Source organism: Colletotrichum higginsianum, chromosome 8 (assembly GCF_001672515.1).
Source record: "Colletotrichum higginsianum IMI 349063 chromosome 8, whole genome shotgun sequence".
Taxonomy (NCBI): domain Eukaryota; kingdom Fungi; phylum Ascomycota; class Sordariomycetes; order Glomerellales; family Glomerellaceae; genus Colletotrichum; species Colletotrichum higginsianum.
The window spans coordinates 3,294,087-3,312,986 of record NC_030960.1 but is presented as its reverse complement, the minus strand read 5'-3'; the positions used below and the strand labels follow the sequence as shown (position 1 = coordinate 3,312,986).

Sequence of the window (18,900 nt, the reverse complement as noted above, 5' to 3'; positions counted from 1 at the left end):
CTGTTGCTGTTGCCTGGGTCTTGGTCTGCTATGCTGGCCTGATGTACGATATCACAGTCATGCCTAACTTACTTCGTCAGGTTCTTCGCATGTCCACGTTCCGGACCCAACTTCTCAATTACTGCCATCTTTACGCTGTGGAATAACTCTCTTACTCAAGTATCAGATTGTTCAAAGTGGGATCTCAGTTGGGATGAGCACCTAAAGTGGGAAACCCAGAATGGGAAGGCACGACACCGACCTCACCTTACACCTTCCTTCCCAGACCAGATGCGTATTCATTCTCTTAGGGCAGATGGGCCCTTGTCCGGTCCTTTCTGTCCTCTCCGCAGTTCCTTCCTTATCTTTCTCTCGTCGGTACCTTTCTTCGCCTTGACCTGCGTCTCTTGTTATTGATTTTCTTCCCTCCCACCACAACCGGCTGGACGCGACCAATCTTCACATACAGCAGCGATATACCAATATCGATTGTCTCTGCAACACATCCGCTTCCCTCCTCCTTCTCCTCCTTCTTCAACCTGCGCCTTATTCTCACAGCCTTCTCAAGTCAAGCTCCATCTCACTCAAAGTACCTTGGTTTTGATTACAAGACAACTGCAGCCCCTAGCAGTAAGTAGCTCTCTGCTTATTCTTTTCACTTCCCCCTCTTCTCTGTGTTTCTCCAGCTTCAGAGACACTTATAGCTTGTCTGTTTCTTTTAACCATATTTTCTCTTCACTCTGTGTTATCGCGAATGTTTTCGTTTTCTAACCATGCATTCTCACAGCAAGCTCAACTAGGAGAGCACAATGAGTGCCAACGGCTTTCCAGCCCAGAGAGGCATGCCCCCTTCTTCAGGGCCATCTCTGAAGCGCAGCGCGAGCGTGCTTCATGAGAGCGACCATGAGCAAGATACTGACAGCCACCCACCCAACAAATCTGGCGGCATCCGTTACGGCCCACCCCGTCCCATCAAGAAACCCCTGCCCAAGATCTTCTACACAGAGGCAATGGTTCGAGGTGCCATGAGAGGCGAGCTTGTCTACACGCCGGCCCTGAAGAGCCTGATGGATTCCATTGAAGTCGACATGCGCTTGACTGCCCAGATTGCAGGCCGTCATTTGGGATCCAACATCCACTACTCCAAGATGAAGAGCATTTTGAAGCAGGGCCAGGACGAGATGATCAACCTAGAGCGTTATCTCTTGTCCGAAGCCTTCATCAGAACAGACATCTGGAACCCGACCCGCCTGCAGGAGTTCTTTGAGATGGTGCACACCTATGGCCTGGAGAGAGAGTTGCGCGATACTTACTGGCAGAAGAACCAGTTGGCTCATCCGGCCAAGATCCAGAGGCTTTATGGGTTGATCAGCAGACCTCTCACTCACCCCAACCTCGACATTGGTCTTGCTGACCAGATTGAAAAATGGGCAAAGGACATCATGAGCCGCTCAGTCTTTGTTCCTCGCCCCGACCATCCCATCATCCGCAGTGCTGTGGCCATCATGAACATTGCTGAGCAGCAGTCAAAGGAAAACATACAGGTCTGGGAAAAGTTCCAAGAGGGTCCCAAGAGACTCACTCAGATCTGGATTGCGTGGTGCCTTGCGCGCAACAAGGAATGGGCCGAGACCACATACCTTGCTGCCATCATCCTGGACCGTGGTCACAAGAACAAAATGATTGCCAACTGCTTCCGCCGAGAGAACAGCTCCTTGCTCAAGCTGGTCAGCAACGGCTACGACAAGGAGGCCTGCAGCCACTGGCGAGACATGCACGGCAAGTGTCATGTCATCTCCATGCAGGAGCTGATGTCACGCCCTGTTGTTGTCAAAAACTTGCTACCCGACATCTATTCTGCATCCTCAGCTGAGCGGGAGACTCTTCCATCCCCAACCCAGAAGAAGACTTCTTCAGCTACTTCGGCCCAGCAGCAGCAGAAGGCTCCTTCCCTTTCCGCTTCTCTTGCTTCTGCCTTCGAATTGCAAAAGACCCGCCACAACGCCAACAAGACTGCCAAGCCCTTGCCTCCCAAGGTTGTGTTGTCCGCCAAGGCCAAAGAGCTTGCCTCTTCCTCTCAGCACCAACTCGCCCCCAGCCGTCCGACTCCATCCAAGCAGAACCCCATCGTCGTAAGATCGAGCCCAGTCAGCGCCATCGGACGAGACCGTACCCCGGAGGACATGGTCCGAGATCTTCAAATCTCTGACCCTTCCCCCATCACGAAGCGCCGCGACAACGAGTGGAAGCAACAGCAGTCGAAGCAAGGCGAGAAGATGGACCGCTCCGAGACAAGCCAGCCCCAGGCCAAGAAGCGCAAGACCTCTCATTTTGACAATTTCCGTCAAGCAGAGGCTGGAGTTCAGCAACAAACCAGTGCTTCGCCGTCTCAGACGACCATGGCTGCCCCCGCCGTTCCCGCACATCCAGTCACTTCCGTCGCTAACACCGCAGCCAGCCCTGCTCTCGTTGCTTCCGCGGCTACTGACTCCGCAGCCCTTTCTTCTACGGCCTTTGGCGCGCCTCCTTCTGCTATGGCGCCTGCTTCTGTTCTCACGATGGCTTCACCTCCTCCCACCCCTACCTATCCAATCACTCAATGGATGAGCCAGCCGTTCAGCCCTGCTGATCTCACCAACATGGTGGCCATGCGCCTTTTTTCTGGAAACTCTGGCTTGTCTCTCAACGGTCAAACTGTCACTGCAAAGACGGAGCGCGAAATCATTGAGGAGACAAGTGACAAAATCGAGAAGATTATCGACAGCAAGCTTTCCCCCTTCCTTGGACGCCTCGATGCTATGTCTAGCGACGTCGAGGCCATTGACGACAAGCAAGCCACTTTTGAGAAGACCATCATGCAGAAATTTGACGACCAGAAGCATTCCTGTGATGAAAAACTGATTGCTTTGGAGAAGACCGTCTTGAAGAAGTTGGACGACCACGTTCAGGCGATCAAAGATCAACAGGCCGCCTCTGAGCAAGCTATCCTCAAGCAGACGGAGGATCAGCACACCATTCAAAGCGGCAGGCAGACTGCCTTCGAGCTAGCCGTCATGAAGAAGGTGGATGAACAGTTCGAGTTGCTCCAGAAGCAGTACGAAGAGCATTACGATGCGCTCAAGGCCAGGGTCGACCGTGGAGGGAAGAAGCGCGGCAGACCCTCGAACAACGACAAGGCAGCTGACACCATAACCTGCGCGTCCATGGCCGATTCTACTCCCCCGCCTCGACGCAAGAACCACTGAGTTTCTGGTATGCGGCCGTATCTCATTGTACTCGATCCGGCATACACATTTCGAAGATGTGGGAGAGTGTCGACCAGACGGACACGAGACGAGACGAATACTAGTAACCAAGGGGAGTATGGAAAGTATAAAGACGACTAGCGGTATACGAGTGTGACGGCTGAGAAGAAGCCGACATGGGTCAAGGTGTCCGACATGACTGATGACACGACGAGGGCTGCGACGCATTCATACAGGACGACGAATAGCGGATATACCCAAATGGATGGATATACCCGGACTGGAAAAGGGTCGATGAAGGTGGCTAAGGAAAACGGGGAAAGAAAACACAAAAAAAAAACAAGTCAGGATACTCGGGTGTCGATCGGAACACGTTGCAGGTTTGGAATGTGGCCGATTGGCATTCCGGCATTTGGATGGACTAGGCTTTGGGCAGTTGTAAGATCACACGGAACGTAGCCTTCGGTCCTGGCAAAAACTGTGTAGTAGAACAAACAACCCTCATTCGAACGGAAAGACAGACAGACAACGCATTTCAAACCATTGGCTCCGAACTGGCCTCCTCGTCTCCCTCTCCAGTTCCGGGGGGAGGGGGGTCTTTTTGTGAATCCTACTTCGTCTCCTCTCATGCCTTGCTTGTTCAACTGAAGCCCGGCCTCGACTGAGGCGTGACGAGCAAAACATCCGCTGGCAGTAAAGAAGTAATAACTGCTTTCCACGCGGGTGGTGTGAAGCTGAAAGCCGCTCGTTTCTGTGACGCGAAGCCGATATATGTCCCCGCTCGTCAAGCGTGTATCGCGGCCGGCTCGCTTGTGGAGGCAGAGCAAAGTCCCGTGCACAGATGGAGAGAAGATATATGCCTCCAAAACCTGGAACCGATCATTGACAGGCAGGAGAAAGCAGACCGGGCGGACGGGATGCCATCTCCCATCGGCTGGCTGCTCACATCAGCTCTCCCCCGCGGCCGTGCGACGGCCCCGGTGGGATGGTCCCTTCTGACAAACCAGAACATCTCCGCGTCAGACTCGCTCGCCATCGCGAAACGAGCACATTGCATCTCACATCGACAACCCTTCTTTCGATCCACCTCCAAACGGACATTTTCCATTTTCCATTTCCAAAAGGCCGGTGATATAAATACGACCTCCAAACCTGCAACCCTCCCCCCAGGCTCACACGATGGAATCCCCCGCCGCACACTTTCTTCCTCCCTCCCTCCCGTTACCGAAAGAAATACGACACCCCGTCAGCAGACGAGCATAGCAGTCCGATACCACCAGCAAGCAACAATGTCCGACCCCCCCCGTGAATCGTCACCGGCCCTGCCCCTCGGCTCGAGGATCGTCATCACCGGCGCCAACGGCTTCATCGCGAGCCACATCGCCGACCAGCTCCTCGCCCGCGGCTACCTCGTCCGCGGCACCGTCCGCGACCCCAGCAAGACCCGCTGGCTCGCCGACCACTTTGACAAGACCTATGGCGTCGGGAGCTTCACCCTCCACGAGGTCGCCGAGATCACTCAGGACGGCGCGTTTGACGACGTCGTCGATGGTTCGTCCCCCCGCCCTTCCTCTTCTCACTCACCCTTCTCTGTACGACCAGTAAGCCAGTAAGTCAGCTCACCCGGACCTGGACGCTGACCGACGACCGCAGGTGCCGACGGCATAATCCACACCCTCGCCATCACTTCCCTCTCCCCGGACCCCGCGCACTCCGTCCCCCAGAACGTGTCCGCGACCCTCTCTGTCCTCCGCTCCGCCGCCCGCTCCCCCACCATCAGACGCTTCGTCTACACCTCCTCCTCCGGCGCCGCCGCCATGCCCAGGCCCGGCGTGCCCTATACCGTCGACCCCGACACGTACAACCACCAGGCCGTCGAGATCGCGTATTCCGGAAAGGGCCCCGGCGGCATGGCCGGCGGCTACATCGCCTACTCGGCCGCCAAGACCAAGGCTGAGTTGGAGCTCTGGAGGTGGTATCGCGAGAATAAGCCCGGATTTGTGTTGAATTCAAGTAGGGAACCCCCCCCCCTGGTGCTTGGTTTCACATATGTCCCTTCCCCCCTTTTGGCTCGCATAAGCTCTTGCTCTTCTCTGCCGCTTTCGTTCTAACCTTTCGTTCCGTTGGAGGAATATCGTCATTGTGATAACAAGCGCTGACCAACTTCGTTATAGTCGTCCCCAACGCCGCCTTAGGCAAGGTCCTCCTCCCCGGACACCAAGGCTTCCCAACCGTCGTCGGCGTCCTGAAGAACCTCTGGGACGGGAAGTTGACGCCCGAGTTCGCCGCCATGTTCCCGGCTCGTAAGCCATCCTGATCCCTACCACCCTTCCTTACCACATGCCACACATCCCCACATTTCCCCTTGCTGTTTAAAGAACTTTGGCAGACTTTTTTCCCTAGGAGTTTTTCCAGCTGACACAGCGAAGAATGGTTCTGCGACGTCGTCGACATTGCCAGAATCCACATCGCAGCCCTCCTTTTCCCTGATGTCCAGTCCGAGCGTCTCATCGCCTACGCCGATCGCTTCAACATCAACGACCTTCTCGCCGTCTTCCGCGAGGTGCAGCCCGACCGGAGCTTCCCTGACGACCTGCCTGACCTCGCCTCCGACAAGGGCATTGTTGCCAACGAGAGGGCCACCGAGCTGATGAGGCGTCTACAGGGCGGCAAGGGCTGGACAAGCCTGCGAGATTGCATCGCGCCACTGGCTGGGCAGTATGCTGCCGCAGAAGCTGGCTCCAAGTAATGTCCGGATCAAACATATAGGACCAGACACACACGTTCGAGGCTTCACTCACGGTCCTGTGCCCTGTGCTCAAAATGACTCAATTGTTGCGCGGGTACTGGTGTATTCCCCGCCTGGCCGTCCTATGGGCCCAACTGGATGTCTATCTACATGTAACGCTCCAGCCATCGCGGTAACAAAGCTGGAAAGCATCATGTCATCAAGTGAAATTGGTATCTGAGGAAAATTTACATCACGATCTACGCACTTTGTCAGTAAGGATTCCACCAGTGGCGAAACAGATGTACTCACGCAGTCCGAATCATCCTTGCCCTTGGGAATCCCCATCTCCTCGAACGTCGAAGGTCCTTGGCCTGCCGCTTGTTTCTTCGGAGGAGGCACCGTTTGGGCGCTGGGAGCAGGGCTAGGCTTCTGCTGGGGTCGCGGCTGCGATGACGGTGGCGCACTGCCCGTGCGACCGGGCTGCTCCGCAAGGTCTGGCCGGTTTGGAAAAGGCCTTGGCGCACCAGCCGGCCCGGTGCCAGCTTGGGGAGGACGCGACTGGCCAGAAGGGCTAAGCGGCATCGAGTCGATGCGCTGAGGTACCGCTCCACCGCCTCTACCGTACCCTCCGTGCTGCTCGGGTGGGATAGATGATGTCCTCGGGCCAAACCCTCCAGGCTGCGACGGCAACGGTGCAGGCTGGCCATAATCGCCCGGTCCGTAGTTCCCTTGCTGGAATGGCGGCGAGGGTTGAGGATTGGCGTACGGGTTCTGCTTGGTAAGCCTGTTTGTGGCAGGGTTGGGAGGAAGGCCGCCTGACATGGGGTACGGCTGTGTCGTGGACGGTCGGGCTGCCGGTCCTGGGCTGGGCTGGCGATATCCGGAAGGCGGTCCGACTGGCACACGAGCGCGCGGGTCTGAGCCGGCGGGGGGGATCATGTTGCCCATCGACTGCGAAGCACGAACGTTGCCTGGGGGTCCCGGAGGGCCGCCAGGCCCGGTGCGGATCCCAAAAGCGCTTCCGGGTCGATCCGAGTGGGGGCCGGCGGGAGGGCGGCCACCAGTGTTATAGTGGGGAGACAACTGAGGCCCTGGGCCCCGACCATGGAGGTCGTCATCAGGGTAAGGGGCCGTCGACTTCGGTCTGCTGAGGTTAAGCGGCGCGGGCCGGTCGTCTTCAGGGTAAGGAGCGGCCGACTTGGGGCGGATTGCCAAGTTGGAATCAAGGTTGACAGTGAACGCGGATGGCCTGTTGCCCATACTATTGGGCCGGGCCGGGTCGGGATAGTCAACGTGGTCTTGCCCGGGCGAGGGGTGTGCTCTCGGAGACGGGTGAGGTGACGTTCTGGCCGAACCACCCGGATATCCGGGGTGTGTGTCGGTGGGAGTGACCGGCGCGCTCTCCGAAACAGTGGCCATTGTGGTTGGCTGCGCCTTGAAGCGGTCGGGTCGCCTGCCACGCTGGGACCCATGCTGCGACTTGATTCTCGTGAGTGTTGTAGTCTCGTGGTCGGCCTTGGTTAGGCTCTTCTCGTGATCCAAAGCATCAAGTCGGCCTCTGGCATCCTTGTTGCCGTGGTCAGCGGCAGCCTCGTACCAGAACCGGGCTTGACGCAAGTCCTTAGGTACGTATACGCCAATCTCGTAGTAGTAGCCCATTGCGAACTCGCCCGTCGGCAACTTTGCGTTGGCCGCATCCTGAGCGTACTTGAACGCAAGCTGCTCGTTCTTATTGAAAATACCCTCGTATCCGAACAGAAACCATCGACTGACACCAAGCGATGCCTCGGGCTGGCCTTGCTGGGCGGCGAGGCCGTAGTAGTGGAGTGAGTAAGCAGGGTTGAAGTCGCACCCAAGCTGACAGAGCTCGTAAGCTTGGCCAATCTTCAACTGAGCCTTGGCAAATCCAAGGTAGGCAGCCTTCTCAATGTACATCTTGGCCAGCGTCAAGTCGGCGGGCAGTAGTGCTTCGGGGACGTCAATGTCGGGAAGGTCCTTGGCAAGGAGCATTCCGTACACATAGGAGCCCTGGGGCGCATCCTCGTCCGAAAGGTCTGCGGCTTCCCTAATAAGGTCCAGACCACGCTGGTAGTCTTTCGGATGGCCGTGTTGACCGAGGAGATTCATCATACCCAGGCGGTACATAGCCGCCGAGTCCTTGAGTCGCACACCAAGGTAGTAGTGCTCAACAGCCTTGTTGTAATCGTTCGAGTTCTCAAAGAGCATGCCCAGGCGGTACTCAGCACGCGCGTAGCCTAGCTCAGCAGCGCGCTGGTACTTTGTGTACGCATCTCGCTTGTCTGGCCGGCAGCCAAACTTGCCAAACTCGAGCCATTTTGCCTTCATAAAGAGTGCCTCGGGATGCTCTTGGCCCACGAGGTAGTTGACGATGTTGATGGCGTCGGCGCGCAACTCGTGCTCGACCTTTGGTGTCTGGCGGCCGCTGTCAGGGTCTCTGGCTCTTGCCTCCATGACGATCTCGGCCCAGGCCAAGGTGTCGCGGGCCCACGACAGCTGCATGGAGACGTTGTTAGAGTGCAGGACATGTTCGCGGGCGTTCCACAGGATCTCCTCCTTTTCCTCGTCGGTCGGGGGTATGTTGTCGCCCTTGACTTTGGGGAAGGGAGAGAACGAGGGCGCCGCGCTGGGCCGCATCTTGTGGTGATTGCCGCTCGCGCTGTTCTCGTGGAAGGCTGTGTAGGAGTCGGATGAGGGTGCACCGGTTGGCGGGTCGGCGTGTCCTTTCGGTGGCAAAGTCGGCGCGCCAGGGACGGGGGGCTTGAGGACCGAGGATAGCGACGGCTCTCGGCCGTGGCGGTTGGTGATGCTGGACGAGGTTCGGTTCGGATCGACTTCGCGGGCTTCAAGTTCCATACGCTGAAGGTCGTTTTGCATGTTCTGGGGGACTTGGGGCGTCACACTGGACAAAACGCGCAGTCAGCAAAAGCTGTCCCGGCTGGGGGGGGAGGGCAGAACAAAGACAGGATGGGCGCCAAAAAACGGCCCCATCTCCAGTTCCAGCGAAGGGGGAAAGGAGGGACCCATGAATGATCCGCCGAGATTAAAATGAGGGAATACGCGTACCGCTGAGGCGAAGGTGCAACGACCTCGGGCATGTAATAGTCGTCGAACCCTCCAGGAACGAATGTTGCGCCGAATTGTGGCATCTCGTCAGTTGTGATTTTGGGCTGAGGTGCAGCTGCATAAATAGGAGGTAATCAGTCAGCGGGGGTTGAGTTGAATGACGTTTAGGTTGGAGCCGCCGTCGGCGTTTTTTTTGGGGGGAGTGTGCGGTGCTATATTAGAATTGCTTTGCCTGTTGCTGACAGGGCGCTGGCCACCGTCTGGGGCCGCTGAAAGGAGCTGCTGCTGCTGCTGCTCGTTATCGGACTTGTCTGTTTGGAACAACCCAAGCAAGGACAACGAGTCCTGTCGTGAGTGGGGAGTGTGAGGCGCAGAAAGGGGGCAATAAAAAAAACGAAGAAGAAATGGCACGACTGAAGTCGGAAAGGACTTGGGGATTCCCAGTATTGGGCTTCGTCCTTGGCTATTATCCGTACTGGCTCTGTTTTCACTGGCTTTCGCTTGCTTTCAGTCTCGAATCCGAGATGCGAGGAGTGAGAGCGGCCGGAAGCGGGGTGGAGAGACCAGGCCGAAGCTCAGCGCATCTGGTTCTCGACGGCGGACCCTTTCTTTTTAGCGTGCAGAAGAAGTTGCCCGTCCCCTTTTTCTTTCTTTTTCGAGGGTGCCTGAGCCGGCTAGTGAAACATGGGAACAGCTCCAGATGGGGTGTGCCAGGTGCCAGAGGTGCATTTCTCTCTTTGGAACAGCAGTTGAGGGGGGAAGTCCCCTCCCCTCTCTTCTCTCTCGCCCAAGCGAGACTGGCCAGGGAAGTTATAGAGAAGGAGGGGTCGTTGGTCTCGCTGTGGGAGATACTGCTCCACCACCCCCCTAAGCCGCAGCACCGGCGCTAGCTCACTGCAGCCCAGCTGACGAGCTGGGCAACAAGGCTTTATTGGCGTGGGTGCTGAGTTGATGCTGACGGCGCTGCAGGTTTGCTGCGGACTCAAAGCCGAGGAGGACTGAGTAGTGCAGTACATCTTCGTCTGCACTTTGATGGTGGGCGGTGCAAGGTGGGGCGGGTTGGTCTTGAGGATTAGGTGCCGAAGGGTAGTCGAGAGGCGGGGGGACCAGGATGAGGCATGTAAGACGAAGTTGAGTATGTAAGCGTTCAAGGCGTATTTCTTTTCCATACAAACCTGTACGGTCGCCCATTTCGCCCTGCACGTATGGGCAACAAGTCGGTGGCAGCAATCGTCGAAAACGGAGCGAGGGAGAAAGGTTGGAGGCACAGCAGCCCCCAGGCCTAGTCAACCTCCAAAGGGGTGGCATGAGCCCATTCAGCGTGTCTGGCGAGACAGCCCCCTGCGCGCTTGGATGTACATATTTCGCTTCCCACATGCCACGGCCAAGGCTTGCAGTCGAGACCCTGAAGATAAACGCGGGCGGCGAAGGCAGCACTAGCAGCACTAGCAGCAGCAGCAGCAGCAGCAGCAACAGCAGCAACAGCAGCAGCGGCAATAATTCTGATTTGGGGGTCCACCGGCTTGATGAAATGAGGTGATCTCCACGAAAGGGATCCGGAGGAGGGATGGACTTTTGGGGACTAGGGGGATGGACATGATGCAAAACGAGAGATTCCACTCACCAGGCGCTGGTTCCTGAGGACGACCCTGATCGGCTCCTTGGTTCTCGGAAATGGAATGCGGTCCCAATGAAGCAGCAGTTCCACTGTTACCGGCGCTTCTTGTGCCGCTACCGCTGCCGTTGCCGTCACCGTTACCGTTGCAAGGTAGGCCGCGAGCGGAATCTGGCGGCGCAAGTCCCTGGCCAAGCCGCGCGTACGACGCCGATTTATAGTTGACCATCTCTTGTTTGATTACCTATATCATACGTATATCAACCGTCTATTGGGGCATGGGGTCTTCAAGGTATTCGGGGCAGAGATGACGGCGGTCGAGCTGGGGTTCGAGTGAGGCAGAGGGCTGTGGTGGCGCCCGGGTCCGTGTTAGCGATGGCGAAGGACGAGTATTGAGGATCAGGGTCGGAAACGAAGCCAACAACGGTTCACAGCGTCCAAAGGATCAAGAGTCAGAGGGGGAAGAGGCGAGGGGGGAGAGGAGTAAGAGGGAAGGAGAAAGGCAACAATGGAAGGAAAACGGCAGGTAGGACATACCAGCGATGGCCCGTCCTTCCTGCCTTTTTTCCTTCCTTTCCTGCCCGCCTGCTCATCTCATCTTCCTTCATCGTCCCTTCTTTTTTCTGTCGTCTCCCGGCTCCCGGGGCAGCAACGAAACGGACGATGGCAGTGGCATTGGGTTAGCAGCAGCGCAGTCGCGACACCGGACTAGACGCCTCAGTAGGTACCTACCCAGGCTGCCTATGGGGACATAGGTAGCCACAGGCATCCCCCACCATTGCGTCCTGCCCTTCCCGCCCCTCCGTTTCCCATCTCATCTCACCACTCGTCCTGCTTCCTCGTGGCAATCCCTTCTCGCAACTCATTGCACTCGCTCGCGTGGATTTCACACTCACTTTCAATACCACTCATATAGCCCCTTCTGACAACCGACGCAAATACCTCCTATTACAAAACATCCACAACAATTGGCAACCGGTGGGTGCCCAATCTCGACCAGATGCCGCCCTCCACTCGGCTATCTTGCCCCAGCTCGCTGCTGCTCGCCTGCTCAGCCACAATGTCAATCATTCTCATGTTTCCAAACATAGAAACATCAATAGCGACCAGCGAGTGACATGCAACAACAGCCCCCCCCCTCGCAGCAGCTGCCCGTCCCGCTCCTTGGGGGCTGACCGATCGCAATCGGAATCGCTCCCTTTTCCTTTTGTCGCTACAGATACAGATGCCTGCCTACGCTACCTACCCTACACAGTAGATAAGTGCCCTATTTCTCCACCCGTCAGACCTCGACAAGGGAGGGCGTCGAGAGAGGACTCCATTCATTACAGGGTGCGAACCGCGAGAGCCCCCATCAACACTCGCGTACCTGCATATTTAGGCCTATTTTGAGCCACCCGGCGTGCTTTGTCTAGCTTGTTTTCACACCCGCGCTGCTCGACTTCTTTGCGAATGATGTCTCTGGAGGAAGCAACCCGGCAAACCCGGACGCCGCTCGCTCGAGGTGGAGCCCCCTACGTAGACTCCAAGCCGCATTACAACCTCATGCATGTTCCATGACTCTCGGCTCAAACACCCTAGGATCCCAACACGCTCGCATGGGCACCGTCCCAGCTTGTCCAGCTGAAGGGAACCTCACTCACTCACTCTGCCGGGCTGTGCCGACACGTGTACTCTGTAGTTCCAAACCCGCAAACCCCCGCGACCTCTGAACCTTGTTGTGGGCATGGGATGAACCTGACTTTTGGTGTTACCGCGACAGCGCGCTAAACAATCCTGCCCTTCTTCGAGTCGCGCCAGCTTGTGACTGCCAGGCCGGCATTCTACACTCGTTGATGTCTGTCTACGTGCTGCACACGTCTTGACAACGACTTTCCATTTCCCCCGTACGTTGGTGCTCCACACATGGCCACAAGTCACCGAGCATGAAAACCAGCAGTTCTGGATCTGACACCCGAGGGTTTCACACGCCTTCACGAAGGGAAGCTCACTCCCCTTCCAATTTCATTCATCATCCGGTTTCTCAACACAAGCAAAGTTCTCGACCACGGGTCAACACACACTAGTATCTATCGGCAGAGCTGGTTGGTCCATTGCCTCCAGTAACAGACTCACTTCGGATTGCAAGGCAAACTAACAGTTAAACAAACCCAAAGTTGATTGTTTCGTCAGCTAAACTATCTGTTCAGATAAACCCCGTTCAGAGGTCACAACAACTGCCTACAGTCAACGTGTTCCTCGAAACGAAGTATGCTTTTAAGACCCTGTACTCCTATTGACACGATCATCAGTCACAGCAAACAATGTAAGCAGCAAACCTGACAGGCTTAGATGCATGTTTCCCTATGCCGTTGTGAGGTAGTGAGTGTTGGAGAGGTCTTCTATCCTACACCTTGAGGCCGGAACGGCTCACCAGTGAAATTTCCAGTGTGCCCAAAGGATGCAGTCTCAATAAGGAGGGTGATACACAAGGAGTAGTCATCATCAAGACCAGTGAGAGGCAGCGAGTCTATCGTATGGACGATGCTTGAGCTAGTGGCGTATGTCCATCTGTGTATCAACACCCTTCTCACGCTTTGGCTCCTGGCCCGTCGTCACGATACTCCTGCCTGTTCTCGGGCGCATCCAGCCTGTTGTGGAAGCTGTTTGGAGAAAAAATAAAAACGAGTTCATTGTGCAAAGTAGACATTCCGGCGGCAGGCGATTCCTTATGAATCTCGCAAAGCTTTAACTACCATTGCCACGGCCTCCATGGCCTCCATGGCCTCCTCCGACAGCACGGTGCCTTCCACTACGACGGTTGTTGTCAACGCTGCTCTCGCGGCAGTGCCCCAAGGTCGGGTTGCACTGCCTCTTTCTCGATGCACAAGAAACGCATGCCGACGGTGGGAAAATGCTTCAGGAGGCTTCGGTATGCCACGATGTCTGCGTCTGGTGCAGAACTGACTCGTCTCGAAACGAGGCGAAGGAAATCCTGAACGGCGAGTTGCATTATCTTCCATCTTTAGACTATGCTCCAATCTAACTTCACACCATATAGTTGCCATCGGAACTCGTCATGGTAGGATACCGTTTCGAGTACCAAGTTCCCACGGGTCTTTGACACTCAGCTTCATGTCCAATCCTTATGTTTAGGAAATCCCGTCGTCTTGGGGGGTTCTTTTTTTCCAGGGAGCTTTTAGTACATTGCTGACAGGGGTGCTTAGATTATCAATTCAGGCATCTGTCTATACAAATCGTGAACACTAAGAAGACGAAGATACAGATTTGAGGCAATAACCTCCCGCTTGACGCGGAACCCCTTCCCTTCTCGACGTTCACAACTAGATTAGCAGCTTGTATAGTCAACAATAGTTCTGTCAATGGCAGTCAAGGTGAAAATAACAACAACAGCAAGAGCGATAGCGCCCCCTCAACTAAGTCAACATACCCACTTCCTGGCCCCCCCCCCTTCCTGGCCCCCCCAGCCCCACCAAGCTACACCAAAAGGTACTACTTTTTAGTATACCCTTAATTAATTGCCTAAAAGAGCTACAAAAATAAAAAAAATATTATTTTAAAGATCTTAACTTAAATTATAAATAAAAAAATAAAAAGAATAAATTAATAGTAAGATAAGCTTGAAATAGTACTATAAAAATAAAAGTTAGATTTTCTATATAATTTACTACTATTACTTATTATACTATTATTTTAGTATAGTAGTATAAATTCTACTTTTACTTTACTATATAGATTTAAGGTAGACTATAGTTACTATATTAACTTAATAAAGCTTATTATATATATTAATAATAGTTTTAGTCTATAATAAGTATTTTATAATAGTAAACTTTTACTAGTAAGATCTCTATTATAGAATAACTTTACTATTACTACTATTATAAAGCTATAAAGATAGCTTACTTTCTATATATAGTTTATATAAATATTATTTTAAATAATATAAATTCTATATAATTTATAATAGTATATATAGTAGTTAATACTTTAGTAGAAAATACTATATAAAACTTTATACTTTTACTAATACTACTATTTCTAAGTAGTAAGTATACTATACTACTTAATTTATATATTTCTATAAACTATACTTAAATATCTACTTATATATAGTTTTCTTTTTATTATAGTCTTTTTAGGTAATTAATTAAGGGTGTAGTAAAAAGTAGCACCTTTTGGTGTAGCTTGGTGGGGCTGGGGGGGCCAGGAAGGGGGGGGGGCCAGGAAGTGGGTATGTTGACTTAGTAGCAGAAAATTCCATTGCAGTTTCCGAAGACGAATATGACTTGTAGATAGAATTGCATAGGCAAGCAAATCGTGTGAGCGTGAAAGTAAACTGTCGGTTGCGAAGTGCTATAAGCTCCAAGGTTGGAACACTGCTGGAAACCTAGAGGCACCGTCTGAATAGCATGGCTTTCCACATATCAAGGTTGCCAGGATCAATCATGCGGCACTATCTAGCTAGTTAAAGATGACATGAACAGCCAGAGACAATGGACCAATTCTCGGAGGTTCTGATACAAATTGAAAGAAGAAACTGAGAACGAGGACTAGGTAGCTGTTCGGGCCGGCCGAGTTGCAGAGCCTGAAGGTAACACTGCCTAACGCCGATGGCATTCTGTTCCGCAAGTAAAATAAGCTTCAGGATGAAAGGGGGGCGGGACCAGAGAAGTAATCAACAATGAGGAAGACGGAAACATTTGGAAGTGTTGAGAAGAAGGGGGGGCGGTTTCAAGTTTCGAAACCGCCCAATCGGCGGCCATGGCAACTGCTCGGGAATCTGAAGCCTTTAGTGGCTCTTTAGAAGTTTTTGAGTGACACCCAAGTTCACCGTTGCAACGATATCATTAATTAATTAGCCGTGTACACATTCAGCTAACTAGCTGTAACCCTGTGAACTGATTACACTGATCGTACTTATCGGCAACAACTAACTATGCTCTCCGCTAGACTTTTTACGGGCCCTAACTATCGGGAGAACTAACTGGCTAAGAAGTCATGATTTGCTTCACAAATCTTAAGCAGCAGGTGCTGTCTGCTGAAGTACACTTCAAACTTGCTGTACGATGACCGACGCACGAGCGGACAGGCTGGTAGTCAGATTCAGTTTCCGCAATGGGGTCAGCAATCCAAGACTGGTCGATTTATCGCCATAAAGTGCTGACACTCACAATAAAGTTCTAGCTCGTCGAACTGCCGAGAGTTGAATCATACAAGCAAAACTGGGAGCATCTCGAAAGATTTCGGTCGCCACGACTCGCGGCGCAGGATTAGATTCTTCTAGGAAGTGAAGAGAACTCAAGACAAGGAATGTTGGCCCCCCGCCGCCCCAAGTCGGCAAGGAAAAGCGCCCATCTTTTAGAGTTGAACCAACCCTCACGGCGTCCACTTGGTGACAGGGGTAAGTATACCCTCACCTACATCATGTTTACCGATGACATGGTCGTGAATGGCTCGCAATAAGAGAACTGTGGCATCTCAAGCCAGAATAACCGGCTTTACTGCTGCCCGTCTGCGTTTAAGTCGAGTATGACGCAACGCTGAATTTAGGCCTCTTTGTAGCGGAATTTGGAAACTACTTGAGGCTGTCAGCTCAAGAACAACGTGCTGTCAACTGATTTTATGCACCGTGTATGTGTCGTCTTGATATCGTGTCTCTCAGGGTTCAGGGATCGAGCAACACGCCGTATGTGACCGGCAAGATTCGCATTAAGATAGTCTCCAGATCGTCCGAACTTAGATTGCGGCCTGGTGAATGGCGAATGGCCTTGGAGGCCTGAAGAGAACAGGATAACTCTGACCCGGCAAGCAATTCGCCAAGGACATAACTTACTGGTCCTGCTCTTCCCATCTAGGTCCTTGTGTTCTTCCAAAACACTCGTCACCCCCGCCAAGGCCCCTACTGAACACGCCCGCATCAGCACTCAACAAGGAAACCCAAAGAGACAGAAAACCAATCCAAGGCAAAATGCGTCGTGTCCCCGTGGAGAAGAGGAGCAACTCCACGCGTCTCGTGCAGAGCCAAGGCTTGGTCTTCGCCGACCTCGTCCCGTCCGACGCCTCGGAGCCCTACTGGCCGGACGACCGATACTACTCCTTCACGCTCGAGGAAATCACACTCCTCGAGCACGCCGCCAAGGACGTTTTTGACATGTGTTGCGAGGCGGTCGAATACCTCGTCGGGCACCCGGACATCATCACCAACAAGATGGCGGTCCCCGCGTTTGCGCTCAAGCAGATCAAGGAGTCGTGGGACCGCGAGCCCGCCTGGGGCAGCATCTACGGGCGCTTCGATGTCTGCTTCGGGGGCCTCGACCACCCAGACCCGAGGCTGCGCGTGCCGAGGTTGTACGAGTTCAACGCGGACACGCCCACGACCCTCGTCGAGGCGGCTTCCATCCAGTGGCTGTGGCTCGAGCAGACCGGCCACGGCAACGACCAGTTTAACAACCTAACGGAGGCATTGATTGAAGGATGGAAGCGCAACCTCACGCTTATTGAAAAAGAGCTTGGCCATAAACCAACCGTCTACTTTGCTGTTGGCGAAGGCGACCCCACAGGCGAGGATGCTATGAACACGATGCTCCTAATGGACACATGCGAACAGGCGGGCTGGTCCACTAAAGCCATGTCTATGGAGGAGATCTCCCTGTCTACTAAGGACGAACGCTTCTACGACATGCAGGGCAACCACATTGACGTCATCTTCAAGCTCTACCCGTGGGAGTACATGGTTGAACAGCAGTTCGCAGAAGCGTGCTTCAAGGACATGGACAACATCGGCAAGCGCGACAATGAGGGAAATTACATCGGCGGGACTGTCTGGATCGAGTCGCCGTATAGGATGCTGTGGAGCAACAAGTCGCTCCTGGCGATCCTCTGGGACCTATTCAAGGATGATCCGCGGTCCAAGTGGTTGCTCCCGGCGTACTTCGACGGCGAGGCACCTGCTTCGCTGACCAGCTTTGCGCGCAAGCCCATCTTCGCACGTGAAGGTGTCGATATCGTGCTGAAGGACAACGGCAAGGTGATACAGGATGAGTCTGCGGGAGTGTACGGAGCAGAGGGATATGTTGTGCAGGAGCTTGCGTTACCGCCCGAGTTCAAGGATACGCAGGACAAGTCGCATTACCCTGTGCTTGGTCTCTGGATGGTCGACGGCGAAATAGCGGGGATGGGAATTCGCGAGGACGAGTCGCCGGTGACCACCAACGCCTCGGTATTTATTCCACATTCCATTGAGGATGGGCCTGTCAACTACCAGCGGCAGACGGTTCCTGATGAAGAGGGAATCGAACTGGCGCTTAGAGTCGATGCGCTCCATGATCAGTTCGATGAGGGCGGGGAGAACGATTTGATCAGTTATATCAAGAGAGTTATAATTTAACGAGGCTTCTAGTTCACTGAAGCGCGAGATTGCCCCCCAAGACAAGAACCAGACCGCTTTCATCTTACCTTACCTCTTGGGTCGAAAACTAGATTCCGGAAGCCCCCCCTATTGAGCTATGGACAACAAAGCGCGATGGCGGTTGACGGAACAGTTTCCAAGTGGGGCCGCCTACAATGCGAGGCTTTCTATATGCATGCATCTGTTGTCGATATGACATATAGGCCTTCGCATTTTCATAGGCATAGGGAGGCTGAAATGATGGTCAACAGTTGTCTACCGACGAGGCCAATCGCTGCAGGGGTCAGATGGAGGTTGGCAGAAGGATAAGCTGACGACGGTATGGTATTTCAGCAGCTTGTCGGCTTGACCCAATCAGTTGTCAGAAGGAAACAAGTTCAAGTTCGAAATAATTATAGGTAGCTTTGTCGCACCGCGAATGTTGGCTTGGAAACTGATCACGTCGGATTGTTCGAGTTCCGCGACACGTGACACTGATTCACCACCTTCCTTACTCAGCAGATGCTTTCAACCATTCATGGTGACCAGCAGCTCGAGGTGGGCTAGGCTCTCAACAGCCTAGCGCATCAGTGGGAGGACGACCCCGGCACGGACCTTTCTAGCTCGACGGTGCCTTTCGTCAGCCTCTCAGCCTGCGAAGCCAAGCACTACAACCAGCACTCACGATCAACATCACACCCGTTAACTTCACGATACCACTCAACAGCAACCATCCCAGCGTGTTTTTCTCGGAAAATATCACCTTTGATTGACAGATCAACACTCTCTCTGATAGTTTCCGACGTCCATCGCCGCCGTCGCCAGAGCTTCCAAACACATACACACCCCGCAGCCG

At 53.9% G+C, this 18,900-nt stretch overlaps 4 protein-coding genes across 4 annotated transcripts; 3 read left to right on the top strand and 1 right to left on the bottom strand.

Moving 5' to 3' along the window:
• Positions 1 to 788: 788 nt before the first annotated feature.
• CH63R_11945 (uncharacterized protein) lies at positions 789 to 3,224 on the top strand (the record flags this gene model as incomplete). Its single annotated transcript, XM_018306919.1, has 1 exon — positions 789 to 3,224. One exon carries the CDS (start codon positions 789 to 791, stop codon positions 3,222 to 3,224), a length of 2,436 nt encoding a protein of 811 aa, XP_018153760.1.
• Positions 3,225 to 4,513: 1,289 nt separating this feature from the next.
• On the top strand, positions 4,514 to 5,973 carry CH63R_11944 (Aldehyde reductase II; the record flags this gene model as incomplete). The annotated part of the gene is made up of 4 exons (XM_018306918.1): positions 4,514 to 4,775; positions 4,878 to 5,237; positions 5,399 to 5,527; positions 5,654 to 5,973. The coding sequence occupies 4 exons, from the start codon at positions 4,514 to 4,516 to the stop codon at positions 5,971 to 5,973; spliced, it is 1,071 nt and encodes a 356-aa protein (XP_018153759.1).
• Positions 5,974 to 6,200: 227 nt separating this feature from the next.
• On the bottom strand, positions 6,201 to 9,122 carry CH63R_11943 (Chitin synthase activator; the record flags this gene model as incomplete). The annotated part of the gene is made up of 3 exons (XM_018306917.1): positions 6,201 to 6,212; positions 6,265 to 8,875; positions 9,040 to 9,122. The coding sequence occupies 3 exons, from the start codon at positions 9,120 to 9,122 to the stop codon at positions 6,201 to 6,203; spliced, it is 2,706 nt and encodes a 901-aa protein (XP_018153758.1).
• A 7,503-nt stretch (positions 9,123 to 16,625) lies between these two features.
• CH63R_11942 (Glutathionylspermidine synthase) lies at positions 16,626 to 18,044 on the top strand (the record flags this gene model as incomplete). Its single annotated transcript, XM_018306916.1, has 1 exon — positions 16,626 to 18,044. One exon carries the CDS (start codon positions 16,626 to 16,628, stop codon positions 18,042 to 18,044), a length of 1,419 nt encoding a protein of 472 aa, XP_018153757.1.
• Positions 18,045 to 18,900: the final 856 nt, after the last annotated feature.